This window comes from Botryllus schlosseri, unplaced genomic scaffold (assembly GCF_051294905.1).
Source record: "Botryllus schlosseri isolate E-star unplaced genomic scaffold, Bs_hap1 Bs17a, whole genome shotgun sequence".
Lineage (NCBI taxonomy): Eukaryota > Metazoa > Chordata > Ascidiacea > Stolidobranchia > Styelidae > Botryllus > Botryllus schlosseri.
In genome coordinates, this window is record NW_027648626.1 from 2,295,822 (window position 1) to 2,309,080 (window position 13,259).

A 13,259-nucleotide genomic window follows, 5' to 3' on the forward strand; every position below is an offset into this window, starting at 1 on the left:
AACCCACAATGTTAGGACGATATATACGAGCTCGCCATAATAATGTTCACATATCCATCATTGCTCAATGTATGTGACACTGTATATCACTAACACTAGCTGGACTAGCACATCATAAATTCCTTTTCAATGCTAGCCAACTTCGAAAAAAAGTGATGCATAGGCGAATAGCAGAAAAACCTTCAAGCATGCAAAAACGATACTGCGGTTAAATAGACATTGAAGCGCATTTATAATAGAGGTCGACCGATATTGATTTTTACAGGCCGATACCGATACCGATATTTCGACGCTCACAAGGCCGATAACCGATATCATAGGCCGATATTAATATGGAAGGAGCAGAGAACTATTTCGCCAAAAATATTATATATTAGGCAAGGTGGCACTTGTTCATGCCACAGAAAGGTGAACAACAAACGAAAAAACTGAAATCGAAAAGATTTATTGCTTAATTGTGAACATTCGTTGAAATTTGGGATAACCCGAAAATCAAAAGATGATACAGAATTGCAGATCAGTTCAGAAAAGGTAGATCGTAGTTAGATATAAAATATCGGTCGCGATATCGGCCTAGATCGGAGAACTCGTTAACTCTGGCAAATCACACAAACTCAACCGATCACCGGCAACGATCAGCTCATTTTCGAGGTCTATCCTCGGATCCATGTCTTTAATTTTTGATTTATTCGACACGTTCTTACCTTTGTCGAGATTTTCGAATTCGCTGCTGAATCTTGAGCGTTGAAGCTGACGTAAAAGGAAGTATTCCGCCATTCTGAACTCATTTGGTCCAACGAAACGATTGCTGCACTCTGGATCCATCTTCATATAATCACGATGCCGCCAACGCAAGATTCTCGCTGTAATACGAACAATTTTGGAATAGTTACTGTGGCGATCCACATAAAAGGGAATTAGTGGCTGTGTGATGTTCACTAACACGCGGGTAGTTGCGGTTTCTGTGTCGACTTGCGGATTCGGTTGGTCTAGGTGGGATTTCACAGGCCAGTCCGACTCTTCAGACCTCAGCCAATCAGGTCCGTGCCAATAGGTAGAGCAATTCTTCAGTTCCCGAAGCGCCATGCCGCGGCTATGGTAGTCTGCTGGATTTTCGATGCCTGGACAATGTCTCCAAGCGTGTGGGGATACGAGATCATGAATTTCCTGAACTCTGTTCCTCACAAACGTTTTCCAATGAGAGCTTGGCTTGTCAATCCATGCAAGAGCTATCTCTGAATCAAGCCACAAATAGACTTTATCAATATAAATTTCAGAACTCAGCGCATCCAAAACGTATCTAGTTAACTTAGCCAGACAGTGGGCTGCCATTAGCTCGAGTCGCGCAACAGATATCGACTTCAATGGGGCCACTCTCGTTTTAGCAATCAAGTACCGGGTCTGAATATTGCCTACGTCATCTTCAGCTCTAATGTAGACTACGGCCCCATAAGCAGTTTCGGAGGCATCAGCAAAACCATGGAGCTGCATGGAATTTGGAAAACGTATTTGACAAAAAAGGTACCGTGGAATTTTGATGGACTCTAGAAGCGATAGCTCGTCGGTCCATTGTCGATACTTCTTGGCGAGTGCGTCGTCCACTGGATCGTTCCAATCGAGTTTTCGCTTCCACAATTCTTGCATACAAATCTTGGCGGTGATAACGAATGCTGAAAAAAATCCCAAACACGTCGTAGATTTGACTGAGCTTACTCAAAATGGATCTTTTGGTGACGATTTTATCCTGCTCAAGCAGTTTGGGTTTAACATTACAATACATGACATCCTGCGTCGTGTGCCATTTCAAACCGAGAGACGAGGCCTCACCATTGTTAGCATCATCAAGATCGAGAATGCAATTTGGTAACCGAGCTTCCTCGGGAATGCAATCCATGACTTCTTGATTATTGGACGCAAATTTGACCAAGGACCACCCACCGTCCTTGAAAAACTCAACCAACTCCTTTTGCTTGCAGACAACCTCTTCAACGCTATTTCCACCTACATGAATGTCATCGACGTACATATTGCGAACGATTTCATCGCCTAAGTCGCGACCAAATTTATCAATAATCGGCGCAGTATTAGAATGATGGCGGATTGCTTGAATAGCGAGAAAAGGACTCGACGAGACTCCGAACATTACTCCCTCCATAACGTAGACGTCTGGCGCTCTGCGAGATTCGCAATTTCGCCAAAGGTATAATTGGAAGCGCTGATGATCCGGATTAATAGCAGTCTGGCAAAACATTTTCCGAATGTCACCGCTCAAAGCAATTTTATGAGTGCGAAATCGTAGAAGCACAGCACCTATGTCGGGTAACAAATTTGGGCCCTTCAAAACGCAATCATTTAGCGAATACCCACAGCCATTTTTATCGCTTGCGTCGAAAACTATTCGCAATTTCGTGGAACAACTCGCTTCACGAAAAACCGGATGATGCGGGACGTAGTAATGAGGAATCGTACTAATTTTATCCAATTCCGCTTGCGACAATTTTCGAGCAAAACCATTGTCCACGTAGTCCATGATCGCCTGATCGTATTTAGTCAATTTATCAGGGTCTTTCCTTAGAACCTTTTCTGTTGTAAGCAAACGAGAATATGCCTGCGCGAAATTGGGCTGCAGCTCTATTGCATCGCGTTTAAATGGTAACGACACGCAATACTTATCCCCATCGAACGACACTGAATCATTGAATTGTGCAATCGCGTCAACCTCTTCAGAAGTATGAACCACATCCTTATCTGTAAGCCCAATGCAGTCTTGCTTCCAAAATCGTTCGAGTTTGTTGTCCAACAGTTGCCAAAGATCCAATTCAGAGCGCTGTACCTTTGATGAGCTTCTGGTAAGCAAACAATTAGAAGAACGATTACCTGAAGAATTACGACTACATGGTCCAGCCAATACCCAACCGAACATAGTTTCAATAGCAAATGGTCCAGATTCGGGGATTTCAGTACTAATAACCGATCCATGCATCAGCGAGAAATAATAACGTCCTCCCAATAGTATATCTACCGTACCGTCGTCCCTTGGGAGAGGGTCAGCCCGCGGCAATCCGTCAAGGTGTTTCACCTGATCGCAACGTAAAGTGATGTTATCTAAGGGCGTGCAGATAACACCGTCTTGAACGAACGCTTGAACTTCAATACAGCCTCTCGGTTCTGAATGTAATGGTTCCAGATTGAATGTGACTAGATCCATTGAACTAGAGGTTGAACTACCGCCAAATCCACTAATATTCATTTGTTGGCTTCGAATAGGCGGTAGCTGCAAGTAATTAGCGGCGTTTCGGGTGATAAAAGACTTCTCCGACAACGAATCGAAAGCAATGCGAACACGCTTAGTCTTACCCTGGTTTGAGATTTGCGCGAGTGCGGTGGGAAGCAAGGTATCAATTTCGGAGTCCGACGCTGTTGATCGCCTAGCAGTGGATGCCATTGTTTTCGCATTCGACGATTCCGTGACGTGCAGTAGTCGGTGATGAGCCTTCCCACATCCTTCGACCTCGCACCGGGCTTTGCACTGATAGAACTGCTTAGGATGTCCAGACTCACCCTGCGATGCGAGACACCTGAAACACACCTTTCCGGGATTCGTTAACAAATGAGACATTCGTTGAGCAGGGGTTAATTTCAGAAATTCTCTACAATCCAGTAACGGATGAGACTTGCTACAATATGCGCAGAGAGACGACGTAGATTGAGTTACCAAAGACTGAGCGGAACAATACTTATCGGTGTTTGAGGTCTGTTGCTTCGTCTTTGGTTGCTTCTCCGGCTGCTTGGAGCTAGACCTCTTCAGAGTGTCCATAGTCGCCAATTCTGTTGCAATGAACTCAAACATTAGATCGGACGAAGCTATTTCGCTGGACTCTATCAATGGGCTGATTTTACGCATCCAACGCTCGAGTAATTTCTGAGGTAGCTGCGATTCCAATATCTGAGTGAACATTTGATCTCAGGTGGTATTATTCTGAGTCAGTATTGACCTCTTAGCATTAGCCCGGTCTAGCATACCTCGCACTTTGTCGAGTTCGAAATCGACCCGGTTACCATCAAGCAGATCTTTAATGTGACTGCGAACGATTGCTTGCGTTCTGCCGAATCGTTTCAGTACCGCAGCAATCGCCGGCTCATAATTAGTCGCATTAGACGGAAAGCCGTTTAGAACTCCAGACGCCGATCCCTTCATAGCAGTCTTCAAATAAGTCATTTTGTAAAATTTACTGACCGACGGGTTGTTATGAACAAGTGGTTCGAACGCTTCCCAGAATGACGGGAAGGAAAGTATGTCGCCATAAAACGAGGGCGGATTCACTCCGTTTGGTAGACTTCCAGCTGTCTTGTCAGCTTCGTCAATCGCCTTCAATTTCGATAGCTTTGACCTGGCTTGAGGAATGTTGGTTAAATAGACTTGAGTAGCATTTTTCAAACCGTTAATAATCTCGGTCTTCAAGTCGCCATCTTCCAATAGATCAATTTTTTGCCATCTACGTAGGATTTCAAATCTGTCATGGACCGATTTCACGAACACCTCAATTTCTTCTTGAGTTCGAGTGCCTGCAATAGTTCGAGAAGATCTTTATTCATTCGCTTAAATCGCTTACCGATGACACTGGGCAGATCGGAGTCCCCGTTAGAGCTGGCTTTGTCCGCTTCCTGGCGCATTGTTTCGAGCTGAAGGAGGAATCTTTTCTCAGCTGCTTCTTGCTGGACGAGGAACCTTTTCTCCGCGGCCTCTTGCTGTTGCTTCATTAGTGTAAACATCACCATAAGGTCGATGGGCTTATCGGTCTGAATGGAAAATGGATCGGGCGCAGCCGCGGATTGATCTAGCACCGGTGAATCTGGCGATTGCGTTCTAGATGTCTCCAAATTGTCGGGCTTACACTCGCGAGCTTTCTTCAGTCTTTCCGACAGCGCGGCCTTGTTCCCCGTGGTTGGCAGCTCTAGAGCAGCAAGTTCTATACGCATCTCTTCAACGGTCATCTTGGCAACAGTCTAGAACGAAGGAGCTAATCGAACTTTCTCGTCAGTCGGAGAGTGATGCAGCGGCATTCTGATATTAATCGTTTGTCTTCAAAGATCAGGGCAGTTAATAGTGATTGCTGAATTGGTGCAATCGAATGTACTCTGACGATGAAACGAACCAAATCTCCGTTGAATAATACGGAGAGGATTACTTTGCCTTGCTTGTAATATGTTGCAAACGTTAATTGCAGTCGTTGTAAATTGTTTCTGCGCGGCACACAAAATGAGCGTGTGACAACTAAGGCGCAGAAGCCTGTCTAATCTCGACGGTAGAATGTAAGGCCGGTGTAAATCAAACAACCTTTTAATCCAAATTTACGCTTAGTAGCACGTAAGCAGTACAAATGGCAGCACGCAGCACGCAGCAATATAAGGAATAAAGTAGGTACAAAGTAGGATCTACAACGATGCTTTATCCCGAGAATCTCCAACCGTCTGTTCAGCAAAGTAACCAACGAAAACGAGTCTAGCAATTGAATATATAGGGAGAGAAAACGAGACTGATAATGATGATGATGATCAAACACGAGACAATTAAATTAAATACACCAAGATATCACGAGACACTGCAAAGCCGTACGCGCGCGCTAACACTCGCGGGTCTCACAGATCGGTGTTGCGGGCCGCATGCGACCCGCGGGTCGTAGTTTGCCCATCCCTGGGTTAGATTCTAATTAAGATGAGAGCTGCCGAACGCAATACATATATATATTGCAGTGTAAAATATTCCCGTTATAACGGCGACTACGCAACCGATACCGTTTCGTCACGCACCTTGTGTAAGTTGTGCGATAAGACTATCGCAACGTCGTAGGCTACATATCATTGCATTGGCGCATAACACACAAAGAAAAGCTGGCGGATGGCCATGGCATTGGAAGCGATGTCTATACGCGCAACTACGCTAGAGTCCGATTCCAAGGGGACCTTCGCACGGTTATTATTGAATAATGTTATGTTCGATTCCAAGGGGACCTTCGCACGGTGATTATTGAATAATGTTATGTTCAACACACCCGCTTACCACAACACGTTCTATTACGACAGCGCATCGACAAATACCGTGACTTCCGTGACGCACGTCATCTCAATCGGGCCAATACCGCCATGGTGCTGTCAAAACTATATTATTTGTTCAGCAACTTTCTACGGGATGATCCAGATCGGTTAATGCGATACGCGTCCAATAACGATGATGGTGGACGGGCTACAAAACGATCGCCAAACACTATATTTAACACATTGACGACAGTGCGAGGATTTGTTGAATTCGGTCGTTCGCACTGCCCAGAGTTGTTAGGCAAAGTTGTCGTTGTCAAAGACCAGCTGCGCCTGATGCAGGTCGTCGATGTCACTAGAAGAGGTACGAACCTTGACCGACAAAAAAGGAACCAGCAACATCTAGCAAACGACATGTCAGTAATTAACGCCCATTGGCATCAATTCAAAACGTATGAGTGTTGCGCTTATCGTATTGTATTTCAATACTTGTTCATGATTTGTATTTGCACCGTAGAATGATGGCATCGGACGAGTTCAAAGAGGACTTAACGGCGTTATCACGCGTGTTTGGCGGCACTCCTGATTGACGTAGGAGCATCCACCGGGACACGACTGTCTCATTTCAGACGGGTCACCGCCGAAGAATTAATGAATCCCGGCAAGCTGATCAGCGACCAGGATCGGGTAATCGTACAAGTCAATCAAACAAAAAGCAAATCGCTCGTCGGTATGATTGCGTTTGAGCACGACCGCTATGAAACGATTCAAATTGGTGAGCATGCTATATCAATATAGTCGATTGGTCATGTCGTCATAAGTACACAGTTAGCTCACGGAATGCGTTAAGCAGTGACGAACCATTACCAAGTACTTGTAATTGTGTTCCAGTTATGCGCTCACCACAACGGATGCATGAGCCCCGCTGAGGCGCCCGCTCTTCGGTCTACGACCGGTCAGCCCATACGTCAGCTTTCGAAATGTGTCCAATCATATCTGACAAGACACGGAATGCAAGGACTATCTTATCAGCATTTACGAAAAATGCTGGCCACTTCGATCTATTATGATATATGCGAGACATCCGGGTTATTTTCTGTCCGAATTATTTTTACAAATTTTCGGAATGGTATCACTAGGGCTGAAGAGGATGATTCTGAAGACAATGTGAATTGCAGTGACGATCAAGAAGCAAAAGAGAAAGGCCAAGGCGAACTCAGAAAGGAAAAAGGTGGATAAATCCGAAGTAACGAAATAACAATGACTACTGCTTCTACCGCAAAATTGAGGTTATATTCTCGAACCCGCAGCTGCAAAATGCCGTCAGTATGTACACTGTTTTTTAAAGGAAGCACCGTTCTTGTTTCAAGTATATCTAGAGTGTCTTCGGGACAAGGATGATGTAGCTGCTTCCTCGTCTCATTCGATCGGGGTAGCCAACGTGCATTACGATGGAATATCGCGCAATTCAAGTGTCGCGGCGAGTGCAGCTATCAGCAGGAAACTGTTTAATCGTGCGTTGGCCACACATCACGATACTATACACGCAGACGCCGCTAGGTGCGCCGTAACATCCCAAGATGATATGGAAACAGATCTCCCATATGGAGGTAAATAACAAAAGAGAACAGGATGGGAATGGTGGATTTAAAGAATGTGGATCCTGGATGTGTGATGACCTGCATTGAAATCATGTACACTGGACAAGCTTCTTTTCTGATTCGAAAAACGGAAAAACTAATGTATGTTGCGCATTTGTTTGGAATTGGTAAAGTATGCGATGCAATGTCACTTTTTCCGGAAGAAAATCTTGACGTAGACTCGTTTTTCGATACCCGGTGTATTGCTGAGAAGTATTTCTGTCAGCAATTACAGCAAGCATGCAGAAGTTTCGCTCGCGATCACTTTCATTCGATCATGGAAACATCCTATTTCAAGGAACTTGAGTTCGATTTCCTAGAGGATTTGATTTCCTCTGAAGATTTGCATGTGTTGGATGTTATTAAATGCAAAGCGTCAATGATTTGGGTTAATGACGACTTGGATCGCGCCGATCAACTTTTTGATTTACTGAAGCACATCGACCTGGAAAAAATCCCCGTCTACTATCGTAAATTTTTATCTCAGCAACCAACTGTTGCTAAATCCACCGAATGCATTATGCACATCATGAAGTCACTACCGGAGAAGTCAGATGTAGAAGCCAGTGATTACAAAGGTGACTATACTCCGAATATTATGATAGTGAATGAGGATGTTTCTCGTCTGATGTGGTTTCACATAGACAAAGAGTCTTTGACAGAGCAGCGACATTGCAATACTAAAGGTAGTATGAGACCATTATTTGCGGTAGTTGTGATGGACTGCTACATATATGTCGTTGATGACAAGTGGGATTTGTACAGTCGTAATTTTCTTGAAAATGATTCACCCTGGAGAAAACTTGAACCTGCATTTTCTGAAACCTTAACCGTATTACATACGCGTGTACTAGGTGACATATAACGCATTGTTCACACATAAATAATAAAGTTATGGATGACTAAAGTGCATGCTTGTCTTTGCAGTGACTGAAACTACGGAAAACGGTAAATTCACGACTGCCAGCTGCCGTACCACGCGTAATGACGCCCCTTCTACGTCCGGGAGCGTACAGTCGTCAGCCCGTGCGAAACATAAACTAATAGTCGATGCGCGACCACGCTCCGATCCTGTCACGACACCGACGGCGATAGTCTCATCGGATTACGCGCATCAAGACTCCTCTTTCCAGGATATGGCACCCAACGGTACGCATATAAATATCGGGCTAGCACACGGATCTGTCACCATGCCACCTATTTGCAGATAACATCGCTATTGCAGTCGCACGCCTTGCATTCAAAAGGCAACGCGTAACGAGTAAGAGCCCTATATCTATTAACGAGCATCAGTTCCTGTGGCTTTGCCGTCATCCGGATCTATCCTTATTTTTGCGGCGAACGGGTCCGATGCTCAGTGAGTCATTGCGACATGCTGCTACGCGATGTGGGTTAGCTATCGGCCCCATGCGCAGCAAATTGAGAATGTTGCGGGACTGCCACAAATAATAGGTTTGTCGAGAGGCATGGCATGTGTAGTGTGTACATGACTATTAATAGTGGAGTCGCTTGGTGATGTTGATGTGGGTGTTGTTTCACGGAAAAATATAGACAGTATTGCAATATTTTGTCGCTAATTGATAGGATATCGAGGCTTGCAGGTGTATATATTGTGCATAGTTATCTGAAGAATTTGCAACGCACCTCATAAAACGCTTGCCTAGCGTACATAAGCGTTATACTATACATGATGCAATAGTCTGCCAGAGAATTACGTAGAGGTTAAAGCACGGTTTTGTGCTGAACGACACTAACAGATTGACTTTTAAATTTGAAGAAACACATTACTACTTTATACATAATATATTAAAATGCCTAGTGCAGAGGCATCACTCGTATCCAAACAATGTGCACGTAGACACTAAGCTCATGCGACCGCTGCGTGGTTACACAACCAACAGTAAACTTCACGTTCAATATCAACGCCGACCAGGTTATCTTCCTGATAAATACATGCGTATGTCCGTTCTAGTGCACAACAAAATTGTGATCGAAATCGAAAGGAGACATTCGTATCAGACAATACCGATAGTTAAGTCTCAAATAGCCAGCATATCTGTTGGTTACGTCGCCTAAATACATATTGTGAAAGGGACACGCCTATCATTGCACTACCAACTAGTAGGGATGGTGCGAACGTGAGGTTCACGTTCACGTTCGCGCTCTGTGTGTGAACCTCGGAAATTTAGAAGTTCGCGTTAACAACAGAACCTTGGTAGGTTATGCACTGTGAACCTTTTGGTAAATTGTAATTTTTTTTCCATTATAAGATCTTTGGCTCAAATTTATTGCATTTCCACTGTGGGCCACTCCATGCATGGTGCTGGCAGCATAAAAAATCAACACTAAACGAGAATGCACCATGCACCTCGACAACCTTAAAAGTTTTAATTGCTTTGTTGCAAAAATTTTCTCGGAATATCCAGCTTTCCGTTTGTTAATATTTAGTGACTCTCTGCTTTGAGTTTGACCAGCAATCACACAACATCACGAGCGATATACGTAGTCAGTGAATGATGCTTATTCAATCAATCAATGACATTGATAGCGTCTTATGATGTAAAAAACGAACGGTCGTACGGGGACAATCTTGACTTCATATCTTTACTGTATCATTAAATCCAAATCCGTGCGATTAAGATGCTTGCTACTGCTGCATAACTTGTTGTTGTTTGTGGTATCGGTAGCGAGTATAGAAACCCGTTGTACACTCTGCTCGATATGAATGTAGCAATAATCAGACTCCGAATACATTGCATATCCGGTATGGCTAAGACCGTTAAGGCGTAAGTTTATATTCCTTGGTAAGTCCTCGTCGAAATTGTTGGCAAAGTGACGGAATGTACTGATTTTATGCAATTGTTATATCCTTTGATTACCGCGGTTGATACATTAGCGACGTTTAAAACGCCGATATGTACTTCGGCATTGTGGCATTATGTGGACCGAATCTTCGCTAGGTATCGTGTACATTAACATAGGGCATACATAGGCTATCACTGCATTGAAAGATAGGGTTGGAATTACTAATATGACGTCACGAGGTTCACGTTCGTGTTCACACGAACCTGAACCTTTCAGAGGGTCACACCATCCCTACCAACTAGTACACCAATCTTCAAGTCAATACAGTTGTTGATACCGGCAATAAGATATTACGTAACAGCCGTGGTTACACCCAGCGCTCTTGCACCTAGTCAACCTCACCATGGGCGTATACAGGCGGTTAATATTACTATTGATTGTGAATGTTCCTGTGCAAATGCGCACACTACGTAAGGAACACCATTCATAATAATTATGCTTGCATTGACTGACGACAGCTTGCCGTGTGTTCAGGACCCGTTGGCACTATCGAACAGTCATCATTGAATGTATGGTATTTATTGATACCGCAATAAATGCTGGTCTTCTTGCACCGGTGATGACCGCTCAGTCAATGATATGCTGGTCTTCTTGCACCGGTGAATGACCAGTACAATCCTGGTCGAGCAACTAGTAACAGTAGCCAGTATCGTCTGAAAGGAACATGAGGTGAAGTAACCAGTCGGTCCTGACTATAATTGTATGACCCAATACTACGTACCATCCTAGTCGATATTCTCATCCACGCCACGGGACTCACAGTCGTTGGACACGGGTTCAACGCTGCAATGTATTGGTGATAGTCGACGCCATTATAAATGTTATCGTATAATAAATGCTCACGATTCGTATTCGGCGTGGTCGGCATCGCCCGCTCCGCCCGTCGACAGCTGTGAGTCCCAACTAAACGCACCACCGTTTTTTTTATTAATATAATACCGTGTATATTAGGGTTGTCCATAATTTGGAAAATCTTACAAATCCTCGGTTGTAATGTCTTATTCGATAGATTATTGATAATAAACGACACTGAGCCTGAAAGAAACTCACAGAAAGGCCGTTAAGATTTCGTGCAAAGCGTTTGAAAGTAGCTGCCGAAGAATGGGCGTGCCACCGACCATAGAACGGCGAGAAGACTAGTAATCAAGAAACCACGGCTCTTGATTGGATAATCGGCTATGCTTCAATGACCACGTCAGCAGCAGCTTGCTGATAAGGTGAACAAGGAGTCTGCTACTGGCGGCGATTCTGAAAGCGCATTGTATGTAGGTTGACAGATAATGATTTAGGATTGATTCAAGGTATCTTGAGGTACGAAATACATGATGTACAAACAACAGCTGCTTCACAAAAACGTCTAAAGCATGACCGCTTCATTGTGAAGGAAACCGCTGTAGCCTATATGCCTTGTTTTCAGCGAGGGAAAGCATAGGCGCTTATGCAAGTGGCGACGGATTCCTAGTTTCAGAAATAATATATCATTATTGAATACAAAGATAAAGCTTAACAATGACACTATAAGTTAGGTGATCTGATTGGGCTCAGGTTGCAGTACATAGTTAAAGTTTTGATTGCTCTAGCGATCGGCTGAATCAGACGGTTTGGCTTAGCACTCATCAGATGTTTGCAGCAAATTGAATTCACTTGTAAATGTTTTCAAAGTCCCTAATGATGTCGCAGAAACGAGGTTTAAATGCAAGCACAGGCCCTGCTTGATATGATATGCAAACTATGCTGGATACTATGCACTATGCAGCATTGTCTGTGTTTGTTACCTTTACACCCCTTTTCTGCGCGATTATTAAGGAATTTGACATATCATATCCAGCATATTATGTGCTTACTTTTACGTCTCTTTTCTGCGTCATCATCATGGACTCTGACAACACTTGCAAGTGAATACAGTTTGATGCAAGCATCTGACAAGTGCCAAGCGTGACCCGCTGATTCAGCCGACCCTTAGAGCTTTCAAAACTTCAACTATGTACTACAACCTGAGCCCAATGAGATCACACAAACTATAGTGTCATTGTTAAGCTTTATCTTTGTATTCAATAATTATATATTATTTCTGAAACTAGGAATCCGTCGCCACTTGCATAAGCGCCTATGCTTTCCCTCGTTGAAAACAAGGCATATAGGCTGCGGCGGTTTCTTTCACAATAAAGCAGTCATGCTTTAGACGTTTTTGTGAAGCAGCTGTTGTTTGTTCATTATGTATTTCGTACGTCAACATACCCTTAATCAATCCTAAATCATTATCTGTCAACCTACATGCAATGCGCTTTCAGAATCGCCGCCAGTAGCAGACTTCTTGTTCACCTAATCAGCAAGCTGCTGCTGACGTGGTCATTGAAGCATAGCCGATTATCCAATCAAGAGCCGTGGTTTCTTGATTACTAGTCTTCTCGCCGTTCTATGGTCGGTGGCACGCCCATTCTTCGGCAGCTACTTTCAAACGCTTTGCACGAAATGTTAACGGCCTTACTGTGAGCTTCTTTCAGGCTCAGTGTCGTTTTTTATCAATAATCTATCGAATAAGACATTACAACCGAGGATTTGTAAGATTTTCCAAATTATGGACAACCCTAGTGTATATATACGGGACAGTTAAGCGATTTACTGCGTGCACAAACCTGCGTGTTTCTCCATTATTGACGGTCAACCCCATGTCAACTGAGGAGTCGTCCTTCATCCAGCTGTAATATAACATTATAC

The 13,259-nt window shown here is 43.8% G+C and overlaps 1 protein-coding gene across 1 annotated transcript; it reads right to left on the bottom strand.

Annotated features, from left to right (window-relative positions):
- Positions 1–573: 573 nt before the first annotated feature.
- On the bottom strand, positions 574–4,462 carry LOC145459752 (uncharacterized). The gene is made up of 3 exons (XM_080338302.1): positions 3,358–4,462; positions 1,714–3,168; positions 574–1,670 (listed from the first exon to the last, which is right to left on the bottom strand). Exons 1-3 carry the CDS (start codon positions 3,956–3,958, stop codon positions 574–576), a joined length of 3,153 nt encoding a protein of 1,050 aa, XP_080194428.1. The 5' UTR covers positions 3,959–4,462.
- Between the last annotated feature and the right edge of the window lie 8,797 nt (positions 4,463–13,259).

Bases quoted from the DNA above. Each gene is read 5' to 3' on its own strand.
- LOC145459752 (XM_080338302.1), bottom strand. From the start codon at position 3,958: ATGTTCACTCAGATATTGGAATCGCAGCTACCTCAGAAATTACTCGAG. The intron at 3,169-3,357 runs GTAAGACTAAGC...CATTACATTCAG, and splicing joins CGCGCAAATCTCAAACCAGG to AACCGAGAGGCTGTATTGAA. The intron at 1,671-1,713 runs GTAAGCTCAGTC...GATTTTTTTCAG, and splicing joins CACCAAAAGATCCATTTTGA to CATTCGTTATCACCGCCAAG.